Genomic DNA, 13,686 nt, shown 5'->3' on the forward strand with positions numbered 1-13,686 from the left:
ACGCGGGTAAGTATCAGCAAAAAAAAATGTTTCAGTCCGCATAAAATTTACGCTACAAAGGTAACAGGAAAACATAACCTAACATTATGAACTACTCTTTATATTTTCGTGAGGGAGAGGTTTGGGTCAGAAAGCAGGTACTCATTGCTTCAAATCAAGAACCATATACTCCTGAAGCTTGAATTTTGAATTCTAATGATCATACATGTTTGTGTTTGTGAGTTTGTGAGCTACAAAGCCGTTACACGCTCTCTCTCTCTGAGGCTCAACCGAAGAGTCTGTTGAATTTAAGAAGCAGCAGTTCGTATTAAAAATGATAAGGCGTACCAGCTGGATGATTAAGAACAGAAACAGCTTCAGTTGTTTATTCTATCAATAGAAACTGTTTAAGGAGCATAAAAAATGTCCACTGCCGTTCCTTCAGCAATGAGACGCTTGTAAAAAATCAACATACTTAAACATGGCACGCGCTGGCCCCAGTAATCACCTTCTGCACAAGAGTCGTGTGATAAGGTCGGCTTCCAGCTCGGCTGGCCAATAAACACAATTGTAAAAGTTTGGTCATCGACAGTGGCAGTGACACGGAGTGACAAAAAATCTAAATTGTTGATAATCGAGTTGCTACATGAGAGGGATCTTTCACTTCGCCCGTGGTTGATTAACAAACCACATCCATCAGCCCTGCGCGGTGGCCTCACATTAGTAGTCTCTGGTGCGACCAGAAGGAAACGACGCGTTTCTAAGTGACTCTTGTCCGTTGGGGCAATGTACCTCGTTTGCTCTAAAAGCACAAGCATAAGCTTCTTAAACTGTTTGGTCGCGCTGCTTGTGGGTTTGAAAACTGCAGAGTGTTTTCTCGGTCTGCCATTCGCTACCCAGCCCGGTGAGTGCAAAGTGCTCGTAATTCAGTGTGGCATTAATTAATAGTACGAAACAACAAAGTACAGAGCAAAGGTCTGATATGTGAAAGATGTATTTAACAAACCGAGCAAAGCTTTTTCGTAATAATTGATGTAAAGAGTGAGACGTACGAAAATATATTAACTCTGCGCACTCGCTGGCGTTAAAAAAGTGGTGGTCCTTTCGTATCCCTTCGGTCGCGGCGTACCGAGCTGTTTTTTGAGTTGTTTTATTGTAAAGGACCTATGCCGCATTATTCTACTGAAGCCGGCGAGTGAACATGTGTACCAGCTTAAAGCAGTCGAAACTAACTTCAAGCGTTTTTCACATCAAGTGGCGTCCACTTTTTAGGAGTATGGCGCTTTTTCGTTTAGCCTTGCTAATGACTACGTCCATACAATTAGTGTCCACTTTGTCCACAAAAAAGGCAAGCATTTTCTCGTTTTTCTGTTGTTTGCTCGCTCCAGTTTTAAGCGCGTTTTTAATGGCAAGACTTTAAAACGAAATAAAACGCATAATGCTCTATTTTGGTGAAGTTACGAACTACGCCATAATGAAGTTATAACTATAAAGTGTTACCGAAGCGAGTGGAATTCAATGTTTCAAAATATTTGTATAGTGTTTGGTATGCATTTTCACCTCATCTTTTGCTTACCTCGTTTTAATATTTTATAGTTTTCCTGCTACTATCAGTGTGATTTACTTTAATGGATTTATTCTGGCTATATTTTCCCAACATTGCCTATAATACTCCATTCTAATCACGAAAAACTAATAATGCTGAAACAGATAAGTGGTTCAAGAGTCAGGCAGCAAATCAATGATTAGTCTATAGTTTGTTTATTCAATGATTTGGTCTTTGAGAATCAGTGTCTTAATTAGTGTCAACGGGCTATATACATGGCTTGATAGACGATTGTTACTGCATTACATTTATATGCAAACATTAGCCTAAGTAGCTTTTTAGTTTGTTAAGTTTCGAATGATTTACAATAGAATCTTTGAGTAGGCGATCCTAGGATTAGGGATTCCTTCGTGTTCACAACAATTAAAGTACAGAAACTGCATCTTTTCGAATCGATGTTACAAATCAAAACGCCAGAGAATCAAAGAACAATATTTTCGAAAGAGCCAGTGGGTTTAGTATTCAACCAGCTTCCCGTTAAAACGCCTTTTTCATCGTGCTACCGGACGCATTCTTCCATCGTTTAAATTGTTTATGCAAATCGAATCTATCCCCGCGCGTTCTAGCCAGCATATGGTCGGAGCTGCTCCGGAGCCCACCGAAAGGATGGAACAGTACGCGGGGCGATGGCCGGGTCGTTGACGGCGCCCGCTGTGATCGGCAGTGCGTGTCGGGCGAAGAGCCTCTCACCTGTCACTTTCGCTGGAAACTGGAGAATTTCGCCAGCATGGGATCGTGAGTGGCGCGACTGACGTAACGCCGACTGAATTCCTCGACGTAACCCAAAATTTCGCGCTCTTCACAGTTCCTGCTGGCGCTGCGCCCAAGGCAACCGGGTCCACTGCTTCCACCGGCAGTGCGTCACGACGGATGGGCTGGAGCGAGGGGTGGTCACCATCAACCGGCAGATCCCGGGACCCACGATTCACGTCTGCAAGCACGACACCGTCGTCATCGACGTCGAGAACGCCCTCGAAGGGCTCGGCTCGACGATCCACTGGCACGGAGTCCATCAGACCGACAGCCCGTGGATGGATGGCGTCCCGATGGTGACCCAGTGCCCCATCGCGCAGGGCACCACGTTCCAGTACCGATTCAAGGCCGCCGAAGCGGGAACCCAATTCTACCACTCGCACGCCGGTCAGTAGCACGCGGCGCCAGGCTTTGGACCATCGGGCTTCGTAATTCGTTCTAATTATTTTGCGCCTCTTCGACAGGCTTCCAGAAGGCGAACGGCCACTACGGGATGGTGGTGGTCCGCAATCCGGACGATCTGAACCGGGCGCGGTACGACCACGACCTCTCGGAGCACCGAATTATCATCGCCGACTGGACGCGGGACATGGTGGAGAAGTGGGTGCCGGGGCTCCAGAGCGAGTCCATGCGCGTCGACTCCATCCTCATCAATGGCCGCGGACGGTACTTTAATGTATGAATTATGCAATCTACCCACCCCGCCGGCCCGGTTCCGACCGGTGGACCTTTCGGAGGGCCACCGAACCGGGGCCGGCGCCGGGAACGAGAAATTAAAATTTATTGAAAATTATTCTCACCCACACTTTGGGTCGCTTCTTCGCCGATCGGTGGCCAGGTAACGGACGGCACGCGCACCGGGGCCCCCCTGACCGTGTACCGGGTGGAGCCGGGCAAGCGCTACCGCTTCCGGCTCGTCAGCACCGGCAGCCAGTACTGCCCGTTCCAGCTGCAGGTGAGCATGGTTAGGGCGTCCATCGCAGGTTAATTACGTTACTAACCGAAACTCGTTCACTCGTTTCGTCGCGGCGGTACGCGGAACCCTTTTTCCGATTGCCCCTTCCCCTTCCATTGTGCCGAAATTAGTTCCGGGACCAGCTTTTCGGTGGGGGCGTTCCACATCGCATCGGCTAGCGAGCAATTTATGGAACAGCCATGTGTCTCAATTTGTGATGCTGTAAAATAATCTTCACCTACGATCGCTTTCCGATCGTTGGCAATAAATTTCACATTTTATTGCTCCACTGTTCGGCCCACGGCAACTGGCCTCGAAAATATGAATTAATCTGCAAATGGCCAATGCTGCCCACACACAAGTTGGTTCGTGAAAATGAGCAACGGGATGCGTTTGTTTATGGCTTAAACACAAGCGAACCATTAACGGCAACGTTGGCTCGTGCATTTTACATTGTTTTACACGTTTGCTGGCCTTCCAGCAATTGGCCAGAACTTGAGAGAACTAAATATGCTATCGATGGACATGGTCTGCTTGGGTTTAGTGAAAATAACTTAGATCAACTTTTCAATAGGAGGTTTTATGGGAACACGAGTTATTGTTGCAAAACTGCAAAACTTAACTCCTAATATGAAGATGAAAAGTTCAAGCAACTTACAAGAGAACATAACCAAAATTGATGCCTTAGTGTCACTAGTGAAAGCCTTGCACAACCCACTAGCGATGAAAATTTTTTAACATTGCTTGCAATTTTTTGTAATAATTTTCTATCTACTTTTTGGCAATGTTGCCAGACATATCAAGTCATTGTACTATCTTTGATCTTTGCTCTATGGCGTACGGTGAACATTGAACATTGTCGTTCGAATAAGAGCGAATCGGTGAAGATTGAAAATCGACGAAAATCTGATCATTGAATATTTTAAAGGCCCAATTAAATGAATGGGTACATTATTCGTTCAGCTCGTTGAATTCACATTGCACTCGCATCATTTACAGCAACATTTTTCATTACGCGTTTCACCTGAATTGAGTCGAATTTCTGAGCAGCCTTTGTGTGTCATCTGTTAATAGGAATTACCAAGTCCGTACATAACACATCGTTCAATAAGTCCCGAGACTAGCGTAGAAATGGCGCTTATAATGCCATCTATATACCGACGTTCGGAAGTACCAACCTTCAGATGAGGTGTGTCAAAATTTGATGTAATTCGAAGCATAACCGAGAAAGCTATAGTGGTTAAAGTGACGCTACTTTTGCAATCCTGAAAGAAATGGACCAAAGCGAGTTTCGTGTGTTGATAAAACATTGTTTTCTAATGGTAAAAAACACTGTTCAAGCTCAGCAATGGCTTGGAAAACGTTATCTGGACTCTACTCCGTCGAAACCAACCATTTTCGGAGGTATGCTGACTTCTATGCGGTCGTGCTGATACAAATGATGCGGAACGTTCGGGTTGGCCAAATGAGGCAGTAACTCCCGAAAACATCAAGCAAGTATTGAAAATCGTGATGGGAGACCGCAAAATGAAAGCGCACGAGATAGCTGAGATGGTGAACAATCAACTGGTAGTACATTTACTATTTTCCACCAAAAATTGGCTATGAAAAAGGGTTTTCTCACATGGGTGCCGCGTTTGCTCACAATGGAACAAAAGCCACCATGGACAATTCTATCAAAACGATGACCAAATTCAACGAATTAGGCTTCCATCTGCTTCTTCATCCTCCGTACTCGCCGGATCTGGCCCCCAGCGACTACTGGCTCTTTACGGATCTCAAAAAGATGCTCCAGGGAAATGGATATCGCTCGAATGAGGAGGTGATCGCTGCTACTGAGGCTCATTTTGAGTCAAAAAACAAATCGTGCTACAAACATGGAATTGAAAAGTTAGAGAAGTGTGGAATGATTGTATTACACTTTAAGGAGATTATGTTGATGAATTATAAAGAATTTTGCCGATACAATATTGTTTTCATAGTTAGTCCCGGGACTTTTTGAACGATGTGTTACGTACGGCTTCCACGTTTTTTTTAAATATTCAATGCACAATTTGATCGATGAACAATTTGACATAAAATGATGATAAGTCCCACCTCTTACCCCTGAATAGGTTTGAGAAGGACGGATTTATCTATAGATATTTTACAAAATAACAAAAAATTTGCGAGAGGAGGCATGGGAGCAAACTCTTCAGAACCATGGCATCTAGCTTTACTCCTTTCATTCAACGGTCGCCATCCCGTAAAGTGTTAGCACATAACGTCCCCCACTTAAAAGGAATGGTGTGTAAATTATGGTTCAAAAGCTGACAATCGGACACCATTTGGCTCTTGTAAATAAGTTAGTTTTGTCAATACTTATGTTTAAAGAGATGACTAAAAAGGTTGATTATTTGCGGTGTCTTGTAGTGCTGGTACTTATAAAGCACGCATGATACTGTGAATCACAAATTTTTTTAAATTACCATTGTTCTTCACCATATCACATCGTTCAAAAAGTCCCGGGACTAACTATGAAAACAACATTTTATCGGCAAAATTCTTTATTATTCATCAACATAATCTCCTTAAAGTGTAATACAATCATTCCACACTTCTCTAACTTTTCAATTCCATGTTTATAGAACGGTTTGTCTTTTGACTCAAAATGGCCCTCATTAGCAGCGATCAGCTCCTCATTCGAGCCATATCTTTTTCCCTGGAGCATCTTTTTGAGATCCGTAAAGAGCCAGTAGTCGCTAGAGGCCAGATCCGGATGAGGAAGCAGTTAAAAGCCTAATTGTTTGAAGTTAATCATCGTTTTGATTGAATTGTGCCATGGTGGCTTTTGTTCCAATGTGCGCAAATGCGGCACCCATTTGAAAAAAACCTTTTTCATATCCAATTTTTGGTGCAAAATAGTAAATGCACTACCAGTTGATTGTTCATCATCTTAGCTATCTCGTGCACTTTCATTTTGCGGTCACCCATCACGATTTTCAATACTTGCTTGATGTTTTCGGGAGTTACTGCCTCATTTGGCCGACCCGAACGTTCCGCATCATTTTTATCAGCACGACCGCATAGAAGTCAGCATACCTCCGAAAAATGGTTGGTTTCGACGGAGTAGAGTCCGGATAACGTTTTTCAAGCCATTGCTGAGCTTCAACAGTGTTTTTTCCCCATTAGAAAACAATGTTTTATCAACACACGAAACTCGTTTTGGTCAATTTTTTCAGGATGGCAAAAGTAGCGTCACTTTAACCACTATAGCTTTCTTGGTTATGCTTCGAATTACATCAAATTTTGACACCCCTTATCTGAAGGTTGGTACTTCCGAACCCTGGTATATGAATTGCATTATTAGCGCCATCTCTATGGTAGTCCCGGGACTTTTTGAACGGTGTGATATCTTGAACTATCTTGACCAATTTTAGCAAATACAAATAATAGGGTGATTCATCTAAGGTTTGTTTTTTTCATTTGATTATAAGAAAAAAAAGGCTTAATATTTTTCGATGCTTGAACATTTATTTGAAAGGTTCATTTAAAACATTTTATGCATAAAATACAATTATACTTGCAGAAAATTGGGAAATATGACAAACTTAGTTCCAAAGATGTAGGTCTTCAACTCAAACGTTACGATATTTGAAAAGCTCTTTTCATTTAAGCTTATTTCCACCTCGGTGGCTATAAGCAGAATTGCCGTTTTTGGGGTTCGTGTTTTTTATAACCAAATGAAAAAAATAAACCTTAGATGTACCACCCTAAATGAAACAAAAAATAGTAATCACTAATTCAACGTTAGTTCAACAACTATTCGTTCATTCGTTCGATAAACCTCCCAAATACGATCACTGATCAAAGAAGGGTGGTTTGATTAAAACATTATTGTCTTGCCTCTGCCACCACAGATCCAGGGCCACCGGATGTTGATCCTTTCGACCGACGGTGGCACCGTTCAGCCCCAGCACACCGTCGACACGCTGGTATCCATATCAGGCGAACGTTATGATTTCGTGCTCACCGCCAACCAACCGCCCGGTAAGGAGCCAGCCCACTAAAAATCCCAAATATCCACCGCGGCGCAGATAAATCGGCATCGCTAATAATTTCAGGCAATTACTGGCTCCGAGTGCGTGGCATTGGGTTCTGCAATTCGATGCGCGTCGAAGATTTCGCCATCCTCTCGTACATCACCGACGACGGCCGTGGGACGGAAGCTGGGCTTAGCGTTGTCCAAACACTGGCATTTCCCCGACAGCGGATACCCTCGTACGATGAACCGTTTCCGGTCGGCAGCGTGCTGAACTTTCAGACGGCACCGTGCTACACACCGGGCGACCCGTTCATTTGTGCCGCCGATCTGGAGTCGTATGAAGCTTTCCGCGACGACGACCTCATCGATGCCGTGCCGGATGTTACGTTTCACGTCGGGTTCTACGTGTGGAGGGCAGCGAACAGTTTCCTGTTTTCCGAGCATGGCACGAGCCATTTTGCGAGTAAGACTTCCATTTCTTTATACCCTCCATACGAGCCTCGAAGTCTTCGAGAGTCTCTTCCCGTGGTTACATTTCGTGGGCTGCCCCTGTCCTTGCTTGCAGCTCTTGATTAGGGCGCATCCTAATCAAAGAATTGCGCCTCGAACTTCCCGGAAGCCGTCGGTGAGCATATGATGGAACGGAGAGGATAATTTAATTCCTCTACAAAGACCTAGGGAAGGCTCAAGAAAATTAGACTAGCCCGATATCAATCGATACATGTCCACCGAAGAGTGCAATCGTTTTTTCATATTTTCACCAACCTGCACCGTTCCAGGCATACTCGTAGGGCCATCGTTACGACTTTAAACAACTCCGGACGCGGTAGATTACCGGCTGTACTCACAACACACACACACACGTAGCCCAACAATCCTGAGTCGATAAATAATTGGTGCACTCGTGCCCGATTGGAGTTGATGTGCATAAGAGCATTATAAACATAGTCATTAATTAAACGAATGACTTGGGGACTTCTCTCTCGCATGTGTCTTTCGTAGCGGTGCGGGATGATTTTAACACGATCGCTGCAACGAACATGATCAGCTTCGAGCCACCCTCCTTTCCGCTGCTGATTTCGCCCGAGCTTATAATCGACGAGAATACCCAGTTCTGCAACGCCAGCCACAAGCCCGAGCACTGCACCAACGACACGCTGTGTTTCTGCACCCACCGCCTAAAGGTGAAGCTTAATGACATCGTCGAAATAGTGCTCTTCGATACTGCGAAAGGTATCCTTCTCCCTCTCTCTCTCTCTCTATGCCTCGCACTTGCCGTTTCAATGACGGGATGTTCCCCTTTTCTTCGTAGTCGTCCAGGAGTTCTATCATCCCTTTCATCTGCACGGTCATCGGTTTATAGTGACCGACACTGGCCGATTTCCCAGCAGCTTAACGAAGGATCACGTGCAGTACCTCCAGAAGCTGCGGAAGGTGCGGCGCCCGAACGCCCTGTCGCCACCGTACAAGGATACAATGTCCATACCGAACCGTGGCTTCGTCAAGATTCGCTTCCGAGCGAACAACCCCGGTGAGTACCGCGGAAGAAACCCGGCCGGAACTGTGGCCCGGCCACTTTCCTCGAGTTGTGAGCATTGAGCATTATGGATGTGTTGCAGGGTTTTGGTTGGTGCACTGCCACTTCGAATGGCACCTTGCAAACGGGATGGGTCTGGTGCTGCAGGTGGGCGAACTGTCGGAGATGCTGAAGCCGCCGGTCGACTTTCCCCGGTGTGGCAGTTACCAGCCGCCGCTCGCTGGCGAAGTGGCGCATAACTTCCCCAGCGGCTAACGGACCCGTGTCAGGCAAGCATTATGATTGTACAGCAGCATTTAGGATTTGGTGAGCTCCATCAATTTAAGACATAAACCACGTGCGTCGGTAGAGTCGCATGGATCAGGAATAAAGAATTCAATATTTTATCAATTTGTATGTTTGAACGATTGTTGTTTTTGAAATCTGAATCATCGAACGCTACTCGCGCTTTTCTTCTCGACCTCACGCAGAGGTTTTCACACGCTGCGCCCTTTCTTAGCCCTTTCAGGGTCTTGGGCGGTTTTCGTAACACTGCCTGCCTGCGTGTGGTCATTATTTTTTAATCGGAAAATTCCGCTACAAAAATTCGTTAAACTTCGCCGTTTCGGCCAGCCAATCCGAAAAAATTTGACTTTCTGGAGCCACAAAACACTAGGGGAACAGGAGCGAATGGTAGGTAGCAAGCAGTGCACCACAAAATTGCATCAAAATATTTGGCAAGCAAAAATACTAAAATATTGCCTTTGAACGTATTATGCAATATTATTTCGAAATGTTTCCTCACAATCTTGCACCGGAAAGTTGCACAAAATCTATATATTGGGTGAAGTAAAAAGTTTCCGACGATGTTCCGCTAAATGGCGTTGGCGTACACTTACAGGGTGAATATAAAAAAATGCAACAAACTTCAGACTGCTGTCATTTCTAAACCTCTCGTCCGACAGCTGTCAGATTTATACCAGTGACAGTTCATTTTATTGTTTATAAGCTTGCAAAAGCATTTTGGTGGGAATTTTACAGAAAAAAAGTTATTCATGATGGAACTCAACCGTAACAGTATGATTTCATTATATTTGGCTGGAAAACCACAAGTGGCTATCTTTAGAGCCCTCCAGCATTTAAATGTTAATAAATCTTTTGTGTCTTGTACCATCGCTCGTTACAGTGATACTGGTGGCGTAGCCTGACGTCAAGGAAGTGGACGAAAAAAAACAGCAACATCACCAGAAATGTTTCGAAAAGTGAAGAAGCGACTTCATCGAAATGCGTGTCGCAGTGGCCAAAAAATGGCTCGTGCGCTGAACATATCGCAATATGCCATTCGGAAAATATTGCAAAATGAGCTTGGACTAAAGCCATTGAAGTTCCAAAAAGTGCAAGATCTTACCGATGCACAAAAAAAAGTTACACTCGAAAGAGCCAAAGACTTGCCTCGCTTGGCCGCAAGTGGTGAACTGGCGAATTCGGTTTTCTCCGATGAGAAATCATTCGTTATCCAGCAGTTTGTAAACAAATAAAATGATCGTGTCTACTTGCCAGAGAGGTCAGCTGAAAATTTACACCTTCGGTTGGCCACCAGAACTCAAGCGCCGGCCATGGTGGGGGTGTGGGCCGCCATAACAGCCGATGGTCGCTATCCGCTCGTATTAATCGACCGTGGCGTCAAAATAAATGCCGAATATTATCGCAAAATATTCTGAAGGGTGTATTGGAGCCTAGGGCACGCAAACATTTTGGTCGCAGACCTTGGACATTCCAACAGGACTCAGCACCATCGCACTCAGCACGCGCCACCCAAGAATGGTTAAAAAATGAGGTTCCTCGCTTCATTTCCACCGCACAATGGGTACCAAAATCTCCGGATGCCAATCCGTTGGACTATTGTGCCTGGGGTATTTTAAAAAGCAAGGTTTGAACTAAAAAATACCAAACTTTCGATCACCTCAAGCAAACGCTTCGCCGAGAATGAGACAAAATACCGCAGAGCCACTTGCGGGCAGCGTGTGACGGTTTCATTGGCCGTTTGAAGGCCATAATTCGTGCCAAAGGTGGCCAATTCGAACAAACCTAATTTGTTCTAAAATGTTATGAAATTTCCGACATTTTTTGCTTTCATTCAATAAAATTGAATCAAAAATGAAAAAAAAATATGGCGTTTTACTTTGTTGCATTTTTTTATATTCACCCTGTAATTCGGTAACCACTCGTCGCACCAGATAATACTTATGTGCGTTTGATAGGTGACACTCAGAGCTACATTTTTGTCAACAAGAGTTTTGCTATCAACAACGTAGTTTAAAAGTTACAGCGTCTACAAAATGAATGAAAATATGGAAGAAATTCGCTATATTTTTAAATATAATTTAAAAAAAGGGAAGAATGCGTCGCAAGCAGCTAAACAAATTTGTGCAGTTTATGGTGAGGATGCTGTTTCAGAAAGATCAACTCGTAAATGGTTTGCTCGTTTCCGTAATGGAAACTTCAATGTCAAAGATGCATCTCGCTCCGGTCGACCGAATACCGAAAAAGTCTATGAAATTATGGAAAGGATTGAACAAGACCGGAATGTTAGCAGCTATACCATTGCTGACGAGTTGGGCATCGCTCAGAAAACAGTTTGGAACCATTTGGAAAAGGCTGGATACAAAAAGAAGCTCGATGTTTGGGTGCCAGATGAATTGTCGGTGAAAAGTTTAATGGACCGAATCTCTATCTGCGAGTCTCTGTTGAAACGTATAAGTAACGCAAATAACTGAAACGCAAATAAGTATCCAGCAATCATTCATCAAAAACACATTTCATTGAAGCTGATTTCCACCTTGGTGGTTGTGTTAGTAAGCAGTATGGTGATTCGGTAAAGCCACATATCGTGCAAGAGAAGCCAATGCACCCACAACGAGTGACTGTGTGGGGCGGATTTTAGCTGATTGCTTCTTCGGCGAAATGGAAGCTGAGAACTTGGACGCCATTTGGATTCAACAGGACGGTGCTACGTGCCATACAGCGACAGTCACAATCGATATTTATGTTATACGAACAAACCAGCAACTATTCACAACTGCAAGACGCGAATTCAAGTTACTATTGGCGAAATAAAACCAGATACAGTCGAAATCTACTCAAAAATAGATCGACCGAATAGGCTACTGCCAAGCCAATCGTGGTGATCATTCGACCAAAATTGTTTTACATTTAAAAAAATCAGAATCAACCTTTCAAATAAAAGTTCAAGCATCGAATAAAATTATCCAATTGTGTTTTATAACCAAATGGAAAAAGCGTAAGCTTTTTTAACCAACCTGTACAAAGCAAATGGCAATCATGTTGTCCTACGTAGGACTTTATGTTGCTGCCCTCGTATGTTTTGCTTTTGACAGGATACGATATTAATGGTCGGTGACGAAGAGTCTTTGAACAGACCAGGAGCCTGCGCAACACGAAAACACGTTCTATCAAGCAGTTCATGCCAAGAACAGGAACTAGGACAACAGAGTGCACCTACCCCAACGATCGTCAAAACACGTATCAACCAACTTGTTACCCAACGCAATGCAATACTACGGATCATCGAAACATTGACGACGGCCGACGCGGCCACGCCACCTCGAGTTAAGCGATGAACTGCAAGCGACGGGGAAAACCCAAGACCGGGAAGAACGCGATCGCGATCCGTAGCGTAAGCAGATAAGGGCTGACCCATCTATCGGCGATCGGGACGACGATGAGCGCGACGGACGGCAGGGAAAGAGCGGTAACCGGCACGAAGGGAAACGATGCACTCGTAACCCGGTCAATTCGTAACGGGGGCATTAGAGCAGGATTGAACTAGTAATAAGGTACGCGTGAATCGAGAGGGACATAAATTATTGTGCGTATATAAGAAAGTTAAACGGGCCGCTGTTGGCCGATTGTTAGATTCAACCTCGAAGTGTGCGAACATTTATTCAACTACGAAGGCTCCGCAGTCCACTCGACGACGTGAAGTGTTGCATCTTTAACTATCGTAAGTAACTATCTTTTCCAAGGGCGATGTTTGATCCTTGCATCTTAATGTGACTGAAGCGTATTAAAACTGGGCACTTTTTGTTCATTAGGCATTGTTAAAACTGAAAGTAGAACCCGGTCCAAGTCTAATTAATCAGCAAACTTGTTCCAGTGTCACATCATTATTTTTAAGAACTCACATAATTATCTTGCTTTTTAATGAAGATTCTCTTACCGCCAATTTATTTATAAGCCATAGACTTTAATATTACATCAAAACACCAAGTTAACGCTGTTCTTGTTTCTTTACTCCAGATAAAGCGAATTTTGGACCCTTGAGCTTATTTGTGTATTCTGGAAACGATAAGTCAGAAGAGTGTCGCAGTGTCGTGAAGTGTGTTTCGGAAGCATGGGGCCTCTAGCATGGACAGTGCTCTTGTGCATCGTCAACAGTGCTAGATCGGGTGACGCGATTTTCGACGAAACTGATTCTGCTACACCATGTTCTGCTAGCTTCTCTGGATATGCTCTCGAGATGCTCATGGTAAAGCTAGACCACATGCAGCAAAGTGTCCTGGAACTACAGATCGAATTGGCCAAGCTGCGGAAAGAGGTTGCGCAGAGCCAAAATGACAGCGAGCCGCCCATGCAGCATTGTTTCTTGGAGCTACAGACCGAATTGGCCAAGCAGCGGGAAGAGACTGCGCAGAGCCAAAATGACATCCTCCAATCGATGCATCGATTGGAGGATGATGTTGGACGCAACTATACTCTTCTACAGGAACGATCATGGCAGATCTTGACGCAAATACCTACGCGTGTTACAAAGAAGACTAATCTTCTTTCAT

At 44.4% G+C, this 13,686-nt stretch overlaps 1 protein-coding gene across 1 annotated transcript in view; it reads left to right on the forward strand.

Moving 5' to 3' along the window:
* Positions 1-765: 765 nt before the first annotated feature.
* Positions 766-13,686, forward strand: part of LOC128270710 (uncharacterized) — a 13,660-nt gene continuing 739 nt past the window's right edge. Inside the window, exons 1-11 of the mRNA XM_053008124.1 lie at positions 766-883; positions 2,152-2,320; positions 2,391-2,725; positions 2,803-3,014; positions 3,177-3,293; positions 7,193-7,322; positions 7,397-7,780; positions 8,320-8,550; positions 8,630-8,848; positions 8,937-9,087; positions 13,352-13,656. Coding sequence (XP_052864084.1) covers positions 766-883; positions 2,152-2,320; positions 2,391-2,725; positions 2,803-3,014; positions 3,177-3,293; positions 7,193-7,322; positions 7,397-7,780; positions 8,320-8,550; positions 8,630-8,848; positions 8,937-9,087; positions 13,352-13,656 — 2,371 coding nt within the window. The remainder of the gene's footprint in view (positions 884-2,151; positions 2,321-2,390; positions 2,726-2,802; positions 3,015-3,176; positions 3,294-7,192; positions 7,323-7,396; positions 7,781-8,319; positions 8,551-8,629; positions 8,849-8,936; positions 9,088-13,351; positions 13,657-13,686) is intronic.

This window comes from Anopheles cruzii, chromosome 3 (assembly GCF_943734635.1).
Source record: "Anopheles cruzii chromosome 3, idAnoCruzAS_RS32_06, whole genome shotgun sequence".
In the NCBI taxonomy this organism is placed as follows: domain Eukaryota; kingdom Metazoa; phylum Arthropoda; class Insecta; order Diptera; family Culicidae; genus Anopheles; species Anopheles cruzii.